Source organism: Orcinus orca, chromosome 2 (genome assembly GCF_937001465.1).
Source record: "Orcinus orca chromosome 2, mOrcOrc1.1, whole genome shotgun sequence".
Classification (NCBI taxonomy): Eukaryota; Metazoa; Chordata; class Mammalia; order Artiodactyla; family Delphinidae; genus Orcinus; species Orcinus orca.
Genome location: NC_064560.1, coordinates 115,415,105 through 115,436,017, shown reverse-complemented (window position 1 = coordinate 115,436,017; position 20,913 = coordinate 115,415,105). Strand labels below are relative to the sequence as shown.

The window sequence follows — 20,913 nt, the reverse complement described above, 5'->3', positions numbered from 1 at the left end:
AACACCACCTTAACCAGATTACCAACATTAATATAATCAGTAATAAGACATCTTGACATTATATATCTCCTTATTCAATGCCATCGATTTTCCTCTTATCTTGGCTTTAAATGTATACCACAGATTCTTTTTTTTTTTAAGAACTTTTTAAAATAATTAATTAATTTATTTATTTTTGGCTGTGTTGGGTGTTCATTGCTGTGCGTGGTGCAATGGGGGTTACTAGTTGTGGCGAGTGGGGGCTACTCTTTGTAGCAGTGCACGGGCTTCTCACTGCGGTGGCTTCTTTTGTTGCTGAGCACCGGCTCTAGGTGCATGGGCTTCAGTAGTTGTGGCACATGGGCTCAGTAGTTGTGGCTCGCGGGCTCTAGAGTGCAGGCTCGGGAGTTGCGGCGCACGGGCTTGGTTGCTCCGTGACATGTGGGATCTACCCGGACCAGGGATCAAGCCCATATCCCCTGCAATGGCAGATGGATTCTTAACCACTGCGCCACCAGGGAAGTCCCTATACCACAGATTCTGACATGTAGTGTTTTAATTATCATTATTTTTCCTATAGCTTCACTTTGTATTTTCCCTTTCACCCAAGAGTAGTTTAATTGGAGGTTTTTAAGTTTCCAGGTGGAAGGGCCTTTGACATTTTTGTTTTTGTTAGCAATTTCTAGTTCTATTACAGTGTGATCAGACAGTGTAATATTTCTGCTTTAAGAAACAACTTATATGTTTTCTTGGTGACCTGATAACTGATCAATTTTTGTGAATGTCCCAGGGGTACTTGAGCAGAAGGTGTAACCTCTATCATCAGGGTGTAGATATTGAAAAATATGCCTAAGATCTACTTTATTGATTGTGTTGTTTGTCTTCTATTTCTTATTCTTTGTTCACTTGAATTCAGTCTTGAACTGAGTTGTATATTAAAATCTCCAATTACTAGTGTGTTTCTTTGTCTCCTTTAATCTCTCACAGTTGTTGCTTCCTAAAGATGACTGTTGTGATTCTGGTGACTAAATATTAATAAATACTATGTCCCACTTGTGAACTGTGACACTTAACATTAAAAAGTACCCTTCCATCTCTATAACTTTTAAAGCTTTATTTTGGCTTGAACTCTACATTGTCTGATATCAGGATTGTTATTCTCTTCTGACTGTTTCCATTTTTCTGGTTTATCTTTGTCCATCCCTTTCTGAAACATGTTTTTTTAGGTATATCTCTTGTATACAGCATATGTATACAGCTATATAAACCAAACTAAAAATCTTTTTCTTTTAATAGATGTCCCCATTCATATTTATTGCTATGACTGATATGTTTGGTATTAACTCTGTCATAGTATTTTATAATTATGGGTATTTTGTCATATTTGCTATATTTCTTTCTCTACAAGATGAGTATTCTTTGTACTTTAATTTATAAACTTTTAAGAATATATATTTTAGAAGGTTTGCCTTTTTGTTCTAATGGTCACCTTTGGACATTTACCTTTTTAAATGCTCTTAGTCCCGTTTCCTTATTTAACCTTTTGCTATTGAGTTTCTCAGTTTTAATTGTTATTGTTTTGTTTTTCTTCTTCAGGGACTCTAACAATATGAATGCTATTCCTTCTCCGCCTTCCATTGGCACTACTTTCTCTCTAGCCCTTTTACATGATTTCTTTATTTTCATTCTCTTGGGGCTTTTTTCCCCCTGACCTTATTCAATGCCCTTTATTAAACTTTCATTTGCGTCTACTGTCCTTTGCGCACCTTGTGATTTATTCAATTGTGAGATATCTTTTTCTTCCATTTCTTTCCTGAGTTCAACGAACTATCATTTCATTGTTTCCTCCATCTTTTCCTTTTCTTTCTTCTCTCCCTCCCCACACCACACTCACTCTATTTCTTAGTTTTCAAATTTCTGATCCAAGGTGGTTATCCATATCTTCAATGCATGAACGTATTCAGTTCCATTTGGGGTTCTGTCTTATAATTTTCTTCTTCATAGTTGTTTATTCCTGACAGGAAACTTCCTTAGTAAATATGTATTAGATTTTCTTGAGTTTTTGAAATAACACTTTATGGATATTTAAAATATTTTTCTTGTTCATTTTTGTGGCATTGGAATGTTTTACAGGATTCACAGATTAACTGGTGCCCTCCTCTGTCAGTATAGCAAAGTCCAAACACTTTAGTGGATTTTTATTTGGTCAGAGGAGATATTGTGCATCTTCTGATTTTATAGTTCTCTTTTCTTATAGGTAATTAAATTTTATTTCTCCTTTTTCCCCTCTGTAATTATTCATTTATTGCCTTTCAGCTCCAAATTCATCCTTATTGCCTATTCTGTGAAAGTGGATCTGTGCCCTTTAACTCTTTTCCTTTGCCAGCTGGCATGGGAGTTTTGTCAGTAGAGGGCACTGGAGAGACCCTGCGGGAGGAAAGGGTTTTGCTTTGGGTTCCACTGTGCAGCTTGTCAAGCTTCTCCAGCATGTGTGGCTTTCCCCGTGCCTGTCTCCTGCAGTACACAGACAGCAGCAACCAATATCTTCCCAGAGCAATGCCTACTACCCATAAGTTTTGTAGCAGAGTGTCTCTAGTAAGACACTTCCAGTAAATCGTTTTCTCTGGCACTCCGGAGGGCAGATTTCCATCAAGTTCCAGAGGGCAGATATTTCAGCAAATTCTACCAGTATGGCATTAGAGCAACTTCCCTGCCATCCAATGAGTGAGGACATACACTCACCAACAAGGTCAGTACTCAGCCCTGGGGTGGGGACTGAGGGAGCTTTTCCTTGGATGCTTAATTCAGCCCTAGGAGTAGGAGCTGCACTTTATATTTGCTATTCTTGTATTCTTTACGGTTCTCTCTACTTTTTCAATCCCACATTATTCCAATTTTGTGTTATAGGTAATAATTCTTTGTATCATCTTTCCCTGTTCAAATTACTATGTAGTTTCTCTCTCCTGATTGGACCCAAACAGATATGTGCTTTTTTCCTTCACCATTCAACTGACAAAGGGTATTTCTCCCTTTTTGTCTTTTTTCTTCCTCAGAAGCTACATGTTTTGAATCATGAATATTTTTATCTCCCTGTAGTTTATTATCTGATCTACCTGTATACTTTTTAGTATTTTCATTCTTCGGATGGATTTAGTCTTTCTGATGTTCGTTTTAAATCAACCTTAAGTCCCAGGGCTAACTTTCCTCTTCCCACAGTTTTTATTGATCTGCCTTCAGTAAGCTTCGTGGCAGGGCTGGGTGAGGCAGGAGCATAAGAGATATTACATAAGGCCTTGGGGTTTTGTTTTTTTCTCTTTTTACTTACAGTTAGTTTGATTTGGGCATCCTTTGTCTTCAAATTATGCTGAGGACATAGCTTTTATATAGTTTTATTTTTCCTTTCTTATTATTCTATCTTATTTTAGGAAAAAACTTTGGGATATGGGAACTTAAAATCTATTCATTGACTTCAGCTACCCTGAAGTGCTATCACCTGGATTTTTGCAAATGTGAGATTTATTTCTAACAACAATCAAAGGAGAAGGAGGACAAAAGCATTTAAGCAAGAATCAAAATTTCTACATAGGCTCCAGCTCTGTCACTAATCTTTAGCTAAAGTTGGATGATTCACTCAGAGTTAGAATTATTTCCTCATTTGTAAAATGGGGTGGCTGGAATAGTGCAGCGAGTCCCAAACTAAGATAAGCATGAGAAACATCTGATGCATATGGACTTCTGTGCCATACCCCTAGACATTCTGATTCAGTAGGTCTGGGGTGAGTCCTACAAATGGGTATTTTAAACAAACATCTGTGGTGATTCTACTATAGCTAGTCAAGGTCTCACATTTAAGAATTCTTAGACTAACTAATCAGGGATATCATCTCCAGTTATATGAGTCCATGTAAGCTTTTCTGATTCAATAAGCTCTAGTGATCTCATCTCAATGTAAAAACAAAGCAATGGATTAGTGATAAAGTGTTCCAATTAGCTCATTGTATGATGATTTTTCCCTATTTACTTTTTCTTTTAAACCAACTAGAGCAGGTAAAAAAAGGGGGGGTCAGAAAAAAAGACAACCCCCCCGAAATAGAAAAACAACAAACAAAAGCAACTGTATTTAATGTATATACAGGAAAAAAAATCAAAAAACAAACAAAAAACCCCCCAAGAAGATGGAAATACACTAACCTCTTCCTAATACACCTTGAAAATTAATCACTTTCATAAGAGGAGTAGCTACACGTTTTGTTCCCACTAAACTTAAGCACAGTGTAGTCAGAAATAATTGTGGCTTGTTCTTGTTCCGGGGTCCCATCTATTCTTTAGTAGTAAATGCAACAAATGCCCCTTCTCATTTTGGAGAAAATCTACTGTACATCTGACATTAATGAGTAACACAAGCTCTAAGCTGCCATTTCACGGTATAATCTTTAAGTACTTTCTAAGAAAAGTAAATCCAAACAAAGGCATATATAAGAGCAATGTTAATTCAAGGAAACCCATAGCCATCCCTATGTCTTAGCATTTGGTCATCTGAGGGAACCTGGATGGCATAAAAGACATTTCTGCTAATATTGATACAACACATCTAGGAAAGACACTGATGAACCACCTGTTTAGGACATACCCGATTGCCGCAGGGGTCAAGCGGGTGTGCAGCTGAGGAGTGGTAGAAGTAGTGGTGGTGGTGAGGGAGCCATCAGTTCCAGTCTTCTCCCAGTCGAAAGGGTCACTCTCAATTACTCCAAAGGTCTTGATGCTGTTGTCAAACACGGATGCAAGAAGCTAAACCACGAAAGGAAAAAACTAGAGTAAGCCAACAGTAAACATAATCACTTATTCTATAAGAGACAGCACCTCAGACTCTTAAATTAGTTTAGTAGTATGACTTTTTTTAAAAGCCTGATGATACAAATAGGGGAATTTGAATAAGGATTATATATGGATGATGATATTCAATTAATATTGATTTTTCTCAGTTGAGATACTGGTTTTTAGTTATGTAGGATAATGTATTTTTTCTTGGAAGATAAATAATGAAGTGTCATACTTAAAACCTACTTTCTGATGGTTTGGCAAAAGGAAATGTGTATTGTATGTGTATGTGTGCATTCAGTTTCAACCATGTGATCACTTTTTTGTGTGTGTCAAAAAGGGGCATATATGGTTCAACTTAAATAAGTGACCGGGTTAACAGGTGGTATATCTAGGTTAAGAGGCATATAAAAGTTCATTGTGCTGCCTTAGAATTTTTTTGTGGGTTTGAAAAATTCTTAAACTGTGTGTGTGTGCACATGAATTATCAAAAAGAAATCTGCTCTATTATTTTATTTATATTATATATTATTCCATTTTTGTCTTTAAATTCCAAAAGTCTAATGTAATATTGAGAAAAATCTCATAAAGACCTTCCTTTATGTTTGACAGTATGCAACATTGTCAATTTTATGATTAAAATTGGATTAATATCTCATCATTTCTCTTACTCTGTTAGTATCCTATCCTCAGAGATTCATTTTGTACATTTCCTGCCGCAGACCTGAAATCAGCACTTCTTCACTGGAGGATTTTTTACAAAGGTCTGTTTTAAGCTTTAAAGAGATTACTCTGGCTAAGAAGTGGAGAACAGATGCCATAAATAGGAGGGGGATGAGGGTGCTAGGAAGAGATGACCATTTAGCAGGCTACTGTCAACTGAGCCAGCATGGTAACAGTGGAGGTGATAAGAAGTGGTAGGATTTGGACATAATTTGTGGAGCCAACAGAACTTACTGAGAGATTAGATGAAAGCTGTGAAAGTAAAGAAAGAATAAAAGAGTAATTTATATTTCTGTCCCAAGCCACTGGGTAAATGGTGGTGCCATTTACTGAGATGGAAAGCAGTGAATGTGAGGATTGGGATATTGAAAGTTTTACGGTGTTTAGGGAGGAATAGCGAATATAGATACAAATTTGAGAGTCATCAGCATATTGATATTAACGGGTATTATTTAAAGCCATATGACTAGGTGATATCATCTAAGGAGAGTGGGTAACAAGGGCTAAGGCTTAGGGCACTCCAATATTTAGATGGAAAGAAGAGATGGACTCAGCAGAAAAACAAAACAAAACAAGGAGTGGCCAGTGAGGTAGGAAACAGGTGTGTGGTGTTCTAGATACCAAGTGAAGAAACCACCTCAACAAGGAGATGGTCAAATGCTATCAATTATAAGCTTATAGTTATTTTTGATTATTTGATTTCACCCAGACTGTAAGCTCCACGAGGCTGGTACATGTCTGATCTTGCTCATCACTGTATCTAACCAATGCCTTATGTCTAAGAATGCCATATTGTGATTTATATGAAATAAATATTTGGTCATTTAGAGGATCAAAAATACATTTCTCATATATATTTGGTCTTTGTCCACAGTTCCTGACTCACAGCTCCCAAAACCCTTGAAATTTTCTGAGAGATAAGAGCAGTGGGAGCATTTTTTGTTATAGTATTTGATCTCTACTCCTCCGTTCCTGAAATCACTTCAGAGCCATAAAGGTGAAATGGGTGTCTTGTTATTCATAACAAACCCCTTTCTACCACAACTGGGTTTATGTTAATAAGGTGACTTTTGGAAAGCACCTAAGGATGGAGGCTGGTCACCAGAGGAACCAACCATGTGATTAGAGGGTTGGAACTTTCAGTCCCACACCCCTGGCCTCCAGGGGAGGGAAGAGAGGTTGGAGGTTGAATCAATTACCAGTGGTCAATGATTTAATCAATCATTCCTATATAATGAAGCCTCCATAAAAACCCAAAAGGATGGGCTTCAGAGACCTTCCAGGTTGGTGAACATGTGGAGGTACTGAGAGTGGTGCCCTTGGAGAGGGCATGGAAGCTCCACACCCTTTCCTCATACCTTGTTACATGCAGTTCTTCCATCTGGCTACTTGAGTTATATCCTTTGTAATTAACTGGTAATCTAGGGGGAAAACTGGCTTCCCAAGGCCTATGAGCCACTCTAGCAAGTTAATCAAACCCAAGGACGGGGTCATGGCAACCTCCAATTTATAGCCAGTCAGTCAGAAGTACACATGACAACTAGGACTTGTAATTGGTATCTAAAGTGGAAGGTAGTCTTGTGGGAATGAGTCCTTAACCTGTGAAATCTGATGCTATTTATCTCTGGGTAGATGGTGTCAGAATTGAGTTAAATTTTAGGAATCCAGCTGGCGTCAGAGAATTGCTTGGTGGTGTGGGAAAAAAATATTGGAATTGTGGGTGCAGAACCCTTAAATAGTACTCTAAAAAGTTCGAGAATAAATGTTTATTTGTACTAATACTTGCTGAAAGATTCACATGAACCTACCTTTTGTTTAAGTCCCCCCCCCCCAAAAATAATAGATGTAGAAAAGGAAACTAAAAAGCTAACAGGAATTGGGAAAGGCATAGTTATAAAACCTTGGGATTTTTATTTTGGTCCTATTTTTGTTGACATAAGTTATCGATGTTACAGCTTAGATCTTCCCAAATTGTCAGAGGTAGAGGGCTTTAGAAAACACAAAGGATGAAAGGAAGATGGACTGAAACCCTGCACATGAGGATTGAAACCCTGCACCTGAGAACTGAAACAGCAGACCTTGGACCTCTTTCTAACTCTGGAAATTGAGGTTCTCATAGGTTCCCACAGAGTGACATGTTTCTTTCCTGAAAGGTGGAGTCCCTATCCACAAGGCAGCATCTGCTCTGTTGTGTGAGTACTCAGACAGCTACTGCTAAATGCTCTGCCTGTACTGCGTGGCAATAGGCATGGTCCTAAACAGTTTTTATTGTCAGATGATGGAATTCTTTTCTTACATTTATCATGGTATTGTATGTCTTAGAAAATGTAGCATATGCCATTGGTCCAAAAATAAGAAACAGTTTGTTACTATGATGCTGATAACTTGAGACCAGCAGCAGGAGGCAGAAGGATGGAGGGCACATAACAAAAGAAATAGAAGGAAAGCTTAAAGCACTGAAGCACTGAAGGCACCCTACTGGGAACAAATGGTCAGATGATTAGAGCTCTGCAGATACCTTAAAGAGCAAAACATTTCTAATGTAGCAGAATAATTTTCTAATTCAGGACCACGGTTGCTCTAAATCCTAAACTTCAACAGACTGGGATAGCAGAAATAAGACAACTCAAGGCCTTTTTTTTTTGGTAACTGAATTCATCATATCACATTTGGCTAAAATAAATAATAAGACCAGAAAACTCAATTCAGTTACTCATTCAAATTGATTTCAGAATATAAATCATTAACCTTATAAATCAAATATACATATACACATATATGTATGTATGTGTAAATAAATAAATAAAACTTGTGGTCCTCATCCTTTTTTATAGCCCAATACTACTGAGGATTAAAACACTTTCACTTTCCAATCAGAACAGGAGCTCACTGTGCAGTAATTCTCAAACTGAAAAGGAAGCAGAGCAAAATCTGAAAAAAGCTTCCAGATGATTCTGACACTTCCCTCTAGGAAGACATGATCCATATCTCTCCACTGAGAATCACTGGAAATCCAGTATATATATGACTCCTTTAATTCTTCTATTTAATAATGTATTCTTAGAAAATACAAACTTATCTAAAGAGCCCAGGTTTCTCAAATTAGGGTAATGTGCACCCTCAGGGGATGCAGCCATATGCCAGAGAGAGTTTAAAGTCATTTGATAAATGTGGCACAGCTTCCTGGAGAATTTTACTCAGAGTTAGACATTTAATATAATATTTTATAATACAATGAACACAAAGAAGTTAGAAAGCAAAATTCACAGGAACCTTTACGATAAATCAAGAGAATACAAAGAAACTGGGGACTTATGGCTGACACTTTAAGACTGTTCCCAGACCTCTTGAGAACATGCTCATACTTTGCTGCAATAGGAGAAATTGCTGAAATAGTGTGAGAAACACTAGAAGCATAACATCATCAGGAAGGTGAATCTTCCTTGAACGGAAGTAGAGAAAGGGAGGAGGTTGGGGGAAGGAGACTGGTGGGGGGGATGTCGCGGGGGCGGGGGAAGAAAAGAGGAGGGAGGACCTGAGGAAGATCTGGACAGATAACAATGCAATACTACTTTTTATGTGGCTACTGTTGTTGATTATTTGTGTCAGTTTCCCTTCTGATTGCACTTACGAATAAGAGGTAGTTTTTCTTAATCTTAATTCTAATGGGATATATAATAAAATGCTTTTTCTAAAACATTCAAGACACAAAAACGTACATAAAAATCAGGCACTATGTCTGGGTAATGAGATTCTGAATTATTCAGACTTTCTATTTTCTGTAATTTCCAAACTTGTATTATGATATGTATTTTAATAACAAGAAAAAAATTAACAAAAATGCGTTATCTAAAATAAATTAATTGTATACGTAAGCATGTGTAGTCCCAAAAATGTGTGATGCAATAATCCCACCACCTGGAACATCCTTATTCTTTTTTTTTTAAATACATCTTTATTAGAGTACAATTGCTTCACAATGCTGTTAGTTTGTTGTACAACAAAGCGAATCAGCTACATGCATACATATATCCCCATATCCCCTCCCTCGAGCCTCCCTCCCGCCCTCCCTATCCCACCCCTCTAGGTCATTGCAAAGTCCCAAGCTGATCTCCCTGTGCTATGCGGCTGCTTCCCACTAGCTATCTATTTTACATTTGGTAGTGTATATATGTCAATGCTACTCTCACTTCACCCCAGCTTCCCCCTCACCCCTGTGTCCTCAAGTCCATTCTCTATGTCTACAACTTTATTCCTGCTCTGCCACTGGGTTCATTAGTACCTTTTTTTTTGTTGTTAGATTCCATGCATATGCGTTAGCATACGGTATTTGTTTTTCTTTTTCTGACTCACTTCACTCTGTATGACAGGTCCATCCACACCACTACAAATAGCTCAATTTTGTTTCTTTTTATGGCTGAGTAATACTCCATTGTATATATGTGCCACATCTTCTTTATCCATTCATTTGTCAATGGGACATTTAGGTTGCTTCCATGTCCTGGTTATTGTAAACAGTGCCACAATGAACACTGTGGTACACATCTCTTTTTGAATTATGGTTTTCTCAGGGTATATGCCCAGTAGTGGGATTGCTGGGTCATATGGTAGTTCTATTTTTAGTTTTTTAAGGAACCTCCATACTGTTCTCCATAGTGGTTGTATCAATTTACATTCCCACCAACAGTGCAGGAGGGTTCCCTTTTCACCACATCCTCTCCAGCATTTATCGTTTCTAGATTTTTTGATAATGGCCATTCTGACCGGTGTGAGGTGATATCTCATTGTAGTTTTGATTTGTATTTCTCTAATAATTAGTGATGTTGAGCATCTTTTCATGTGCCTCTTGGCCATCTGTATGTCTTCTTTGGTGAAATGTCTATTTAGGTCTTCCGCCCATTTTTTTTTTTTTGATACTGCTCTCCTACACTGACTGGGCTTGGCCATGTGACCTACTTTGGCCAACGCCGTCCATATTTTAATAGTTTGGTTTTTTGATATTGAGCTCTATGAGCTGTTCGTATATTTTGGAGATTAATTCTTTGTCCCTTGATTTGTTTGCAAATATTTTCTCCAATTCTGAGGGTTGTCTTTTCGTCCTGTTTATGGTTCCCTTTGCTGTGCAAAAGCTTTTAAATTTAATTAGGTCCATCTGTTTATTTTTGTTTTTAGTTTTATTACTCTAGGAGGTGGATCAAAAAAGATCTTGCTGTGGTTTATGTCAAAGAGTGTTTTTCCTGTGTTTTCCTCTAAGAGTTTTATAGTGTCTGGTCTTACATTTAGGTCTTTAGTCCATCTGGAGTTTATTTTTGTGTATGGTGTTAGGTAGTGTTCTAAGTTCATTCTTCTACAGGTAGCTGTCCAGTTTTCCCAGAACCACTTATTGAAGAGGCTGTCTTTTCTCCACTGTATGTTCGTGGCTCCTTTGTTATAGATTAGTTGACCATAGGTGTGTGGGTTTATCTCTGGGCTTTCTATCCTGTACCATTGATCTATATTTCTGTTTTTGTGCCAGTACCATACTGTCTTGATTACTGTAGCTTTGCAGTATAGTTTGAATTTGGGAGCCTGATTACTCCAGCTCTGTTTTTCTTTCTCAAAATTGCTTTGGCTATTTGGGGGCTTTTGTGTTTCCATACGAATTGTAAAACTTTTTGTTCTTGTTCTGTGAAGAATGCCATTCATAGTTTGATAGAGGTTGCACTGAATCTGTAGATTGCTTTGGGTAGCATAGTCATTTTCACAGTATTGATTCTTCCAATCCAAGAACATGGTCTGTTTCTCCATCTGTTTATGTCACCTTTGATTTCTTTCTTCAGTGTTTTATAGTTTTCTGAGTACAAGTCTTCACCTCCTTAGGTAGGTTTATTCCTAGGTATTTTATTCTTTTTGTTGCAATGGTAAATGGGATTGTTTCCTTAATTTCTCTTTCTGATCTTTCATTATTAGTGTATAGAAATGCCACAGATTTCCGTGTATTAATTTTGTATCCTTACCAAATTCATTGATTTGGTTCTACTAGTTTTAGTAGTTCTAGTAGTTTTCTGGTGGCATCTTTAGGATTTTCTTGTATAGTATCATGTCATCTGCAAACAGTGACAGTTTTACTTCTTCTTTTCTAATTTGTATTCCTTTTATTTCTTTTTCTTCTCTGATTGCCGTGGCTAAGACTTCCAAAACTGTGTTAAGTAAGAGTGGCAAGAGTGGACATCCTTGTCCTGTTCCTGATCTTAGTGGAAATACTTTCAGTTTTTCACCATGTAGTATGATGTTTGATGTGGGTTTGTCATATATGGCCTTTATTATGTTGAGGTAGGTTCCCTCTATGCCCACTTTCTGGAGAGTTTTTATCATAAATCAGCGTTGAATTTTGTCAAAAGCTTTTTCTGCACCTTTGAGATGATCATATGGTTTCTACTCCTTAATCTGTTAATATGGTGTATCACATTAATCGATTTGTGTATATTGAAGAATCTGTGCCATCCCTGGGATAAATCCCACTTGGTCATGGTGTATGATCCTTTTATTATGTTTTTTGCTAGTATTTTGTTCAGGATTTTTGCATCTATGTTCATTGGTGATATTGGTCTATAATTTTCTTTTTTTGTGATATCTTTTTCTGATTTTGGTACCAGGGTGATGGTGCCCTCGTAGAATGAATTTGGGAGTGGTCCTCCCTTTGCAATTTTTTGGAAGAGTCTGAAAAGGATTGGTTTTAGCTCTTCTCTAAATATTTGATAGAATTCACCTCTGAAGCCATCTGGTCCTGGACTTTTGTTTGTTGGAAGATTTCTAACTACAGTTTCAATTTCATTACTTGTGATAGGTCTGTTTATATTTTCTAATTCTTCCTGGTTCAGTCTTAGAAAATTGTACCTTTCCCAAATTTGTCCATTTTTTCCAGGTTGTCCATTTTATTGGCATCGAGTTGCTTGTAGTAGTCTCCTAGGATATTTTGTATTTCTGCAGTGTCTGTTGTAACTTCTCCTTTTTCATTTCTAATTTTATTGACTTGAGTCCTCTCCCTCTTTTTCTTGATAAGTCTGGCTAATGGTTTATCAATTTTGTTTATCTTCTCAAAGAACCAGCTTTTAGTTTTATTGATATTTACTATTGTTTTCTTTGTTTCTATTTCATTTATTTCTGCTCTGATCTTTATGATTTCTTTCCTTCTACTGACTCTGGGTTTTCTTGTTCTTCTTTCTCTAGTTGCTTTAGGTGTAGGGTTAGATTGTTTATTTGAGATTTTTCTTGTTTCTTGAGGTGAGATTGAATTGCTATAAACTTCCTTCTTAGAACTGCTTTTGCTGCATCCCATAGGTTTTGGGTCGTTGTGTTTTCATTGTCATTTGTTTCTATGTATTTTTTTATTTCTTCTTTGATTTCTTCAGTGATCTCTTGGTTATTCAGTAGTGCACTGTTTAGCCTCCATGTATTCATGTCTTTTACAGTTTTTTTCCTGTAATTGATTTCCAATCTCATAGTGTTGTGGTCAGAAAAGATGCTTGATACAATTTCAGTTTTCTTAAATGTTCCAAGGCTTGATTTGTGACCCAAGATGTGATCTATCCTGGAGAATGATCCGTGTGCACTTGAGAAGAAACTGTATTCTGCCACTTTCGGGTAGAATGTTCTATAAATATCAATTAAATCTATCTGGTCTGTTGTGTCATTTAAAGCTTTGTTTCCTTATTTATTTTCTGTTTGGATGATCTGTCCATTGGTTTAAGTGGGGTGTTAAAAGTCCCCTGCTATTATTGTGCTACTGTCGATTTCCCCTTTCATGGTTGTTAGCATTTGCCTTATGTACTGAGGTGCTCCTATGTTGGGTGCATAAACATTTATAATTGTTATATCTTCTTATTGGATTGATCCCTTGATCATTATGTAGTGTCCTTCCTTATCTCTTATAACAGTCTTTATTTTAAAGTCTATTTTATCTGATATGAGTATTGCTACTCCAGCTTTCTTTTGATTTCCATTTGCATGCAGTATCTTTTTCCATCCCTTCACTTTCAGTCTGTACGTGTCCCTAGGTTTGAAGTGGGTCTCCTGTAGACTGCATATATATGGGTCTTGTTTTTGTATCCATTCAGCCAGTCTGTGTGTTTTGATTGGGGCATTTAATCCATTTACATTCAAGGTTATTATCAATATGTATGCTCCTTTACCATTTTCTTAGTTGTTTTGGTGTGTTTTTGTGGGTCTTTTTCTTCCCTTGTGTTTCCTGCCTAGAGAAGTTTCTTTAGCATTTGCTGTAAAGCTCGTTTGGTGGTGGTGAATTCTCTTAGCTTTTGCTTGTCTGAAAAGCTTTTGATTTCTCTGTCGAATCTGAATGAGATCCTTGCTGGGTAGAGTAATCTTTTTTTTTTTGTGGTACGCGGGCCTCTCACTGTTGTGGCCTCTCCCGTTGCAGAGCACAGGCTCCGGACGCGCAGGCTCAGCGGCCATGGCTCATGGGCCCAGCCGCTCCATGGCATGTGGGATCTTCCCGGACCGGGGCACGAACCCGTGTCCCCTGCATCGGCAGGCGGACTCTCAACAACTGCGCCACTACGGAAGCCCCTAGAGTAATCTTGATTGTAGGTTTTTCTCTTTCATGACTTTAAGTATATCCTGCCACTCCCTCCTGGCCTGCAGAGTTTCTGCTGAAAAATCAGCTGATAATCTTACGGGGATTCCTTTGTATGTTACTTTTTATTTTTCCCTTTGCTGGTTTTAATATTTTTTCTTTGAATTTAATTTTTGTTATTTTGATTAATATCTATCTTGGTGTGTTTCTCCTGGGGTTTATTCTCTGTGTTTCCTGGACTTGGGTGACTATTTCCTTTCCCATGTTAGGGAAATTTTCCACTATAATCTCTTCAAACATTTTCTCAAACCCTTTCTTTTTCTGTTCTTCTGGGACCCCTATAATTTGACTGTTGGTGTGTTTAGTGTTCTCCCAGAGGTCTCTGTGATTGTCTTCAATTCTTTTCATTCTTTTTTCTTTATTCTGTTCCTCAGCAGTTATTTCCACCACTTTGTCTTCCAGCTCACTTATTCTTTCTTCTGCCACAGTTATTCTGTTATTGACTCCTTCTAGTGTATTTTTCATCTCAAGTTATTGTGCTGTTCATCACTGTTTGTTTGTTCTTTAGTTCTTCTAGATCTTTGTTAAGCATTTCTTGTATTTTCTCAGTCCATGCCTCCATTCTATTTCCAAGATTCTGGATCATCTTTACTATCATTACTCCGAATTGTTTTTCAGGTAGATTGCCTATTTCCTCTTCATTTATTTGGTCTTGTAGGTTTTTACCTGCTCCTTCATCTGTGATATGTTTTTTTGCTGTCTCTTTTTTTTTTTTTTTTTGATGGTTGGGATTGTGTTCCTCTCCTACTGGTTGTTTGGCCTGAGGCTTCCAACAGTGGAGTTTGTAGGCTGTTGGGTAGACCTGGGTCTCGGTGCCAAGATGAGGACCACCGGGAGACCTCCGATGAACAGTCCTTGGGGTTTGAGGTTCTCTGTTAGTCCAGTGGTTTGGACTCAGAGCTCCCACCACAGGAGCTTTGGCTTGATGGCCCCCAGCTCATGAACCAAGATCCCACAAGCCGCATGGGGTGGCAAAAAAAACAAACAAACAAAAAAAAACAAAGAGTAAAAAGTAAAATTAGACTAGGAAACTAACAGATTTGTTAGAAAGACTATAAAAAAATAAAAATATAGATGAAACAACAACCGGAAGGTAAAACAGAACCACAATAACTTAAAAAAAAAGGTGGAAAAAGCCTTAGCTGTGGTGGGCAGGGCCTAGGGAGGGGTGGAGTTTGGGCAGTGGGTGGGGCCTATGCTTAGGACCCACAGGGCTGGAAAAGGCCCTGGGGGGTGTGGGGCTTAGGCTCAATGGAACAGAAGGGGTCCAGGCGTGCCTCTGGTCTCAGAGGGTGTGAGACCCGGCCTGGGAGCCCAGCAGGCTTTGTGGGCCCTAGTGGGTGAGGCAAACGCCCTCTGCTCCTCTCCCACTCCTGCTCCTCCGGTCCTGGAGGGCCCCTCCCGCCTGCCTTTCCTGTTCTCCCCCAGGAGGGCCTCCCTCCTATGTCCCCAGGACCCACGTGGCCTGGAGGGTTCTTCGGAGGGCAGGGGACCTGACCTGGGAGCTCAGCAGGTTTCCCAGGCTTGAGTGGGTAGGGCAATACCCTTATTCTTTATAGCAATCATTCATCTGACATAGACATAATGCCTTAGGGAAGCACCCCTCCTCTTATCCTTAGCACAAATGCAATCAATAGCTTTATCATATTTATCTCCACATGAAATCCCAGTTTGCCCTTTCAAAGAAAATGCAGGCAAAGTCCAGTCTTTGAAAAACAAGAACTATTTGTAATGTGATATTGAGGACTGAGAAGCCTGATTCCTTCTCAGTTAATAAATGGTAAATTAATGGATCAATAAAGCACTTAACCAGCAGAGCACAATGACAATGCTGGCTTTGCTGATCCAAAGATAGACTATTTACGGCAAAAGAAACTGCCTCACTTCAGTGATAAGTAGATGCAATAGAGGAAAAGAAATGCACAGGCTCTAGATTTCTCTCCTCTTCTGGGGGTTTTTTAGCAGCATTGGTAGAGGGAAAAAAAAATTACATTGCACGCATCCTTTGGAGAACAGAACCAAAAAAAGAAAGATCAAATAAAGAGAATTAGTTGAAGAAACTTCAGAGTTTTAGGCTGTTTTCACCAGCTCTAAGATACTAGGATGACTCAGGAGTGCCCCTTGGTCGGCTACCCCAGGGGACCTGAGGCAGTGTGAGACAGCATGGTTGCTCAGCCACTGTGCTGCCTGATACCAATGTCATTTCTTCCAGGTGCTCATCAGCCCACAAGGTAAACTGGCAATGTCTAAGCTTCTCGATGCCTCCTAAAAAGCTCAATGAAAAAGGTAAGCAACATTTCCTTTTTGCCATAACAGGACAAAGCATCATAAAGGAAATAGAAGTTCTATTAACATAGAAGTAACGTTGAGTACAATACAAGAATGAAGAAAAATGTGATAATTATAAGCAAACGCAGTGTGTCACTGAGGTACATGTAAAACCACTTTCATTTACATGATGCTTTACAATTTACAAAACATTCTCACAATTACCTCATTAAAATCTTAACAACACTGTGGGGTAGGCATTTTCACCATTTCACAGAAAAGAAAACAGGTTTAGAAAGGCCATACAAATGGTGTGTAGCAAAGCACCAACTGAAACAGCTCTTTTAAGTGCCATTTCCACCATGTTAGAGTTACAGCCAGTCAGCAGGTGTTGAGCTGCACCCCACAGGCCTGCAAGCCCTGTATTTGCCAAGCCTCAAGACTGAAGAAAGAGCCAAGAGACAGTGACAGAGACATCAGTGGTTTATTGGAAAGGGAACCTTACATGTCCGCAGCAAACGGGTCCTGGAGCAACACCCACCGGTGCATGGCAGACAGCAGGCAGGTCATGGCAGCAATCTTCACTACTAGGGGAAGAAGGAGGCTACCACTGATAGGGGAAATTGATGTCAGCTTGGCTCATCAGTTACCAGAGAAACCAGCAAATGGGGCACGTCCCTCACAGCCCCTCAGATTAATGACCATCACAAGGGCTGATGTTTCCCTTTAATAAACTAGCAGGTGGAGCTGTTCTGGCCTAAGAACTAGAATCACAAGCTGGGCCAGGGGGCAAGGCCATCCATGTGAGCAGGGTGTAGATGAAGCAGGGACTGGTCGAGCAGGGGATGTACAGAGAGCAAGAGAACAGCCATCTTGAGTGGTCTGACCATATACCAGGCAAGGCAAAAACAGTATAAAGTTGAAATTATCCTTGAAAGCTTCTTAAGATGCCCATAAATAAAGTACAGGATAGTAGTTGTACTAGATGCAAAATAGCTAGATTTTTTTCTCCAGCATTGGGAGAGACTTCTATTTCTTCAGATTCATGTGAATGAAGCTACCTACATTTAGGGGTTATATTGTACCCCCCAAATTACTGTCCTTTTAAACATTAGAATCATAGTCAGTGCAACCTGATTGCTGTGAATGAGAAAAAGACTGAGGGAACAACAGATTCACAAAGGCACACAGGGCATGGCTGAGCCAAAGGGCAAGCAGAATCACAGACACGTTAAAATTGTTCCATCTCCTGCATATGCAGTTGAATTTAAGTGAGTCAAGTAAACATGGATGTTCTGTGACTCTACTGTATTCTATATAGTTATATCAAATACCCATTCATTGACTCAGACATACACTGAATGCCTACTATGCTGGGTGCTAGGAGTGCAAGAGTGAACAAAACAGTTTTGTCTTCAGAGAGTTTGCATTTAACAGAAGCCATCATCAGATTAAGCAGATTTCATTCAATTTGGCAAACTTTTATTAAATGCCTATCATTGTGCTAACTTCTTGAGAAAACTGAGATAAATGTGCAAGGTACTGGCTCTAATGGAATTTATCTAGTAAAGAGAGAAAACAAAGTACCACTATAAAAGTTTAGCATAAGAAATCACTCCTGTCTGAAAGGAATCAGAGGAGACTCTGGCATCTGAGTCGGGCCTTCAATTTCATAAGACAAGCAGCGTTATGAAACACAGGCATACCAGGCAGGACAAGCTGGAAGAAGTGCTAGGAGTCCAATTTGACTGCACTGAGGGGTACTTATGGAACACATAAGTACAACTGAGAATGAAAGGAGATAATTAAAAGAGGGAAAGCAAGAATTCATCCACTTCTCTCCATCTCCACTGCTTATATCCAAGTCAAGACGATCATCATTCCTTGCCTAGGAAGATGCTATCTCCCAGCCTCCCTTGCAGTTAGAATTGAGCCAATGTGAATGGGTTCTGGTCACAGGGGTATATGCCCAAGTGTTTAGATCACTTCCAGGCCTGGTCTGAAACCCCTAAACCATCATCCATACTTGCTCTTCCCTTTCCTGATGACTGTAAAGGCCATGGATTAAAGACAGCAGTGTCAGAATATGGGTGGAGCCTGGATGTTCAAGATACCACTTGAGAGTTGCCCAGGAGAGAGCCCAACTTAACTACACTGTTTTGTGAGCAAAAAATAAACCTTTGTGGTGTTAACACACTGGTTTTTAAAACATTTCTCTCTTTCTAAGGCATAGCTCAGCCTCTCTCAATACCTTCCTAAGTAGTCTCTAATTCTCTGCCTCATCTGAACACACACAACTACAAAAGCAATCCTCTTCAAACACAAATTGGATCACCATGCTCCTGTTTACTAGACTCCAAGGCTTCCTGTTGCACTAGAATAAAATCAAACTCCTTAACAAGGCTGACAAGGCCCTGTATCACCTTGGCCTCTGCCTTACTTTCCAATCTTGTCTCAAACCACTTTCTCCCCTCATTTGCTACATTCTAGCCACTTGTCTTCTTTCCGTTCCTTTCTCACATCAGAGCCTATGCTCATGTTCTTCCTTTTGCTTGTAACCTTCTTTCTCTTGTCTTTGCTCTCCACATGGCCAATACAGTCCCATTTTTTAGGGCTCAGCTGAAAGGGCAGCTTAAGCGAGAGAGACCTTCCCTCACATTTTATTTTATGGGATGTTCCCCCTTGTTACTCTAGCTCAACCTCTTGTTTGTTTGCTTCACAAGCAGCCCATCTATGCCTTCCGAAAATTTTAACTTTGTCATTATTAGAGTCAGGGGATCCTAAAACGGCTCTAAGTCCCCCAAAGCAAGAGGCAAGCCTGCTAAATTTTGATGTAATCTCTGTATAAATAGTCCCATTCCTAAACCTGGAAAGTATATTAACAAGATTAATGACATTTAGTTGGCTTTGGATTTCCTCACTCATATCCTCTGATTTTAGCAATGCTGTGTCAGTGTGTGAACTGGCTGATATACACATTTTAGTTTCAGGCTCACCAATGGTGTGTATATTTATGGGTTTCATTAGTCTTCTCAATTTGCTAAATGATGCTTAACATAATCTGACACTCTAATAAAGATACCTTTTTTTGTTCTTATGTCAGGATCATGTGATCCTATTAGTTACTGACAATAATTTCTGATAATTTTTCATGTAACTTTTTAGTTCTTTCCCTGAAATTTTATTAGCCACTCATGTTAGTATTTACTTAACAGTGCCTGCTGTGTTTGTGGCCACCTCTCTAAGGAAGCATGTTGGTAAACTAGAAAGAGCTTGGGCCTTTTTGAATGAGTCAGAAATGGGTTCAGATACCACCTCTAGCACCACTAGTTTTCCCAGGCAACATGTCTAAATTAAGTTTTTGTAAGAGAGGGATAATACTACTACCCAGGTGTTATTGTGACAACGCTGTGTATCATTACTGTGATAATAATGTGTAAAGGTACCAAGGGTTCTTCTTTATCTAATCTCATGCTGCTATCTTAATTTCCCATTAACTAGTAACAGTGTCACCTACAGGAGGAGTCCTGTGGTGGAATTCAAGGTTGATAAGATTTTCCTAGGCACCCCTCAGAAATATCTCCCTTTCTCAAAACACTTTAAGAGGATTTATTTAAATTATAAGGTGGCAACAATAAGATCGAATGTTTTAATCACTATCTACATTTCTGAAAATGTTGACCCAGCACTTTTTTTAACTTTTAATTTGAAATAATTATAGATTCATAGGAAATTGTAAAAATAGTGCAAAGAAGTCTCCTTTACCCAGTTTGCCTCAACAGTAACATCTTAAATAACTAGAGTACAATGTCAAAAACAGGAAAATGACATTGCTACAACCCAGACAGTTTATCAAATTTCACCAGTTTTACATGTACTTGTGTGTGTATAGTTCTATACAATTTTATCACCAGAGAAGATTCATGGCCCAGCACTCGTCTCTTATAGTTGATATACTCTTTCAAAATTTAATAACAAAAACAATCCACAGGTTCTATATCTGAGAATTCAACCAACTAGGTCAAAAATATTAAAAAATCCAGGAAGTTCCAAAAAGCAAAACTTACCAGCAACTATTTACATAGCATTTACACTATATTAGGTATTATAAGTAATGTAGAGATTACTTAAAGAATGCGAAAGAATGTGCCTAAGTTATATACAAATATTATGTCATTTTATATAAGGGACTTGAGAACCCATGGTCCCCAGGGGTCCTGGAACCAATCCCCTGCAGATATTGAGGGCTGACTGTATTCATAATAAGATATCTGCTTTAATCTTGACTATAATTCTAACATCTTCACCTTTAGTTTAACAGAGAGAAAACAGAATTTATGCACTCATGAGAGCTGATTTTTCTTATATTTCCTGAGTAGGAGATTATTAGGCAAAGTAAGATGCAATTCAATCTTCCTAACATTTGTTGAAAATTTAGGTGCCAGGCACAGTGCCAGGGTAGTATGGAATAAAAAAAACAAAATAAGACATGT

At 38.5% G+C, this 20,913-nt stretch overlaps 1 protein-coding gene across 4 annotated transcripts in view; it reads right to left on the bottom strand.

The window, feature by feature from the left end:
* The window catches only part of TTBK2 (tau tubulin kinase 2), a 145,141-nt gene that overhangs the window by 28,953 nt on the left and 95,275 nt on the right, over window positions 1–20,913 (bottom strand). For all 4 annotated transcript variants that reach the window (XM_033435663.2, XM_004273940.3, XM_033435665.2 and 1 more), the window contains one exon: window positions 4,610–4,767. In XM_033435663.2, the coding sequence (XP_033291554.1) occupies window positions 4,610–4,767 (158 nt within the window). The remainder of the gene's footprint in view (window positions 1–4,609; window positions 4,768–20,913) is intronic.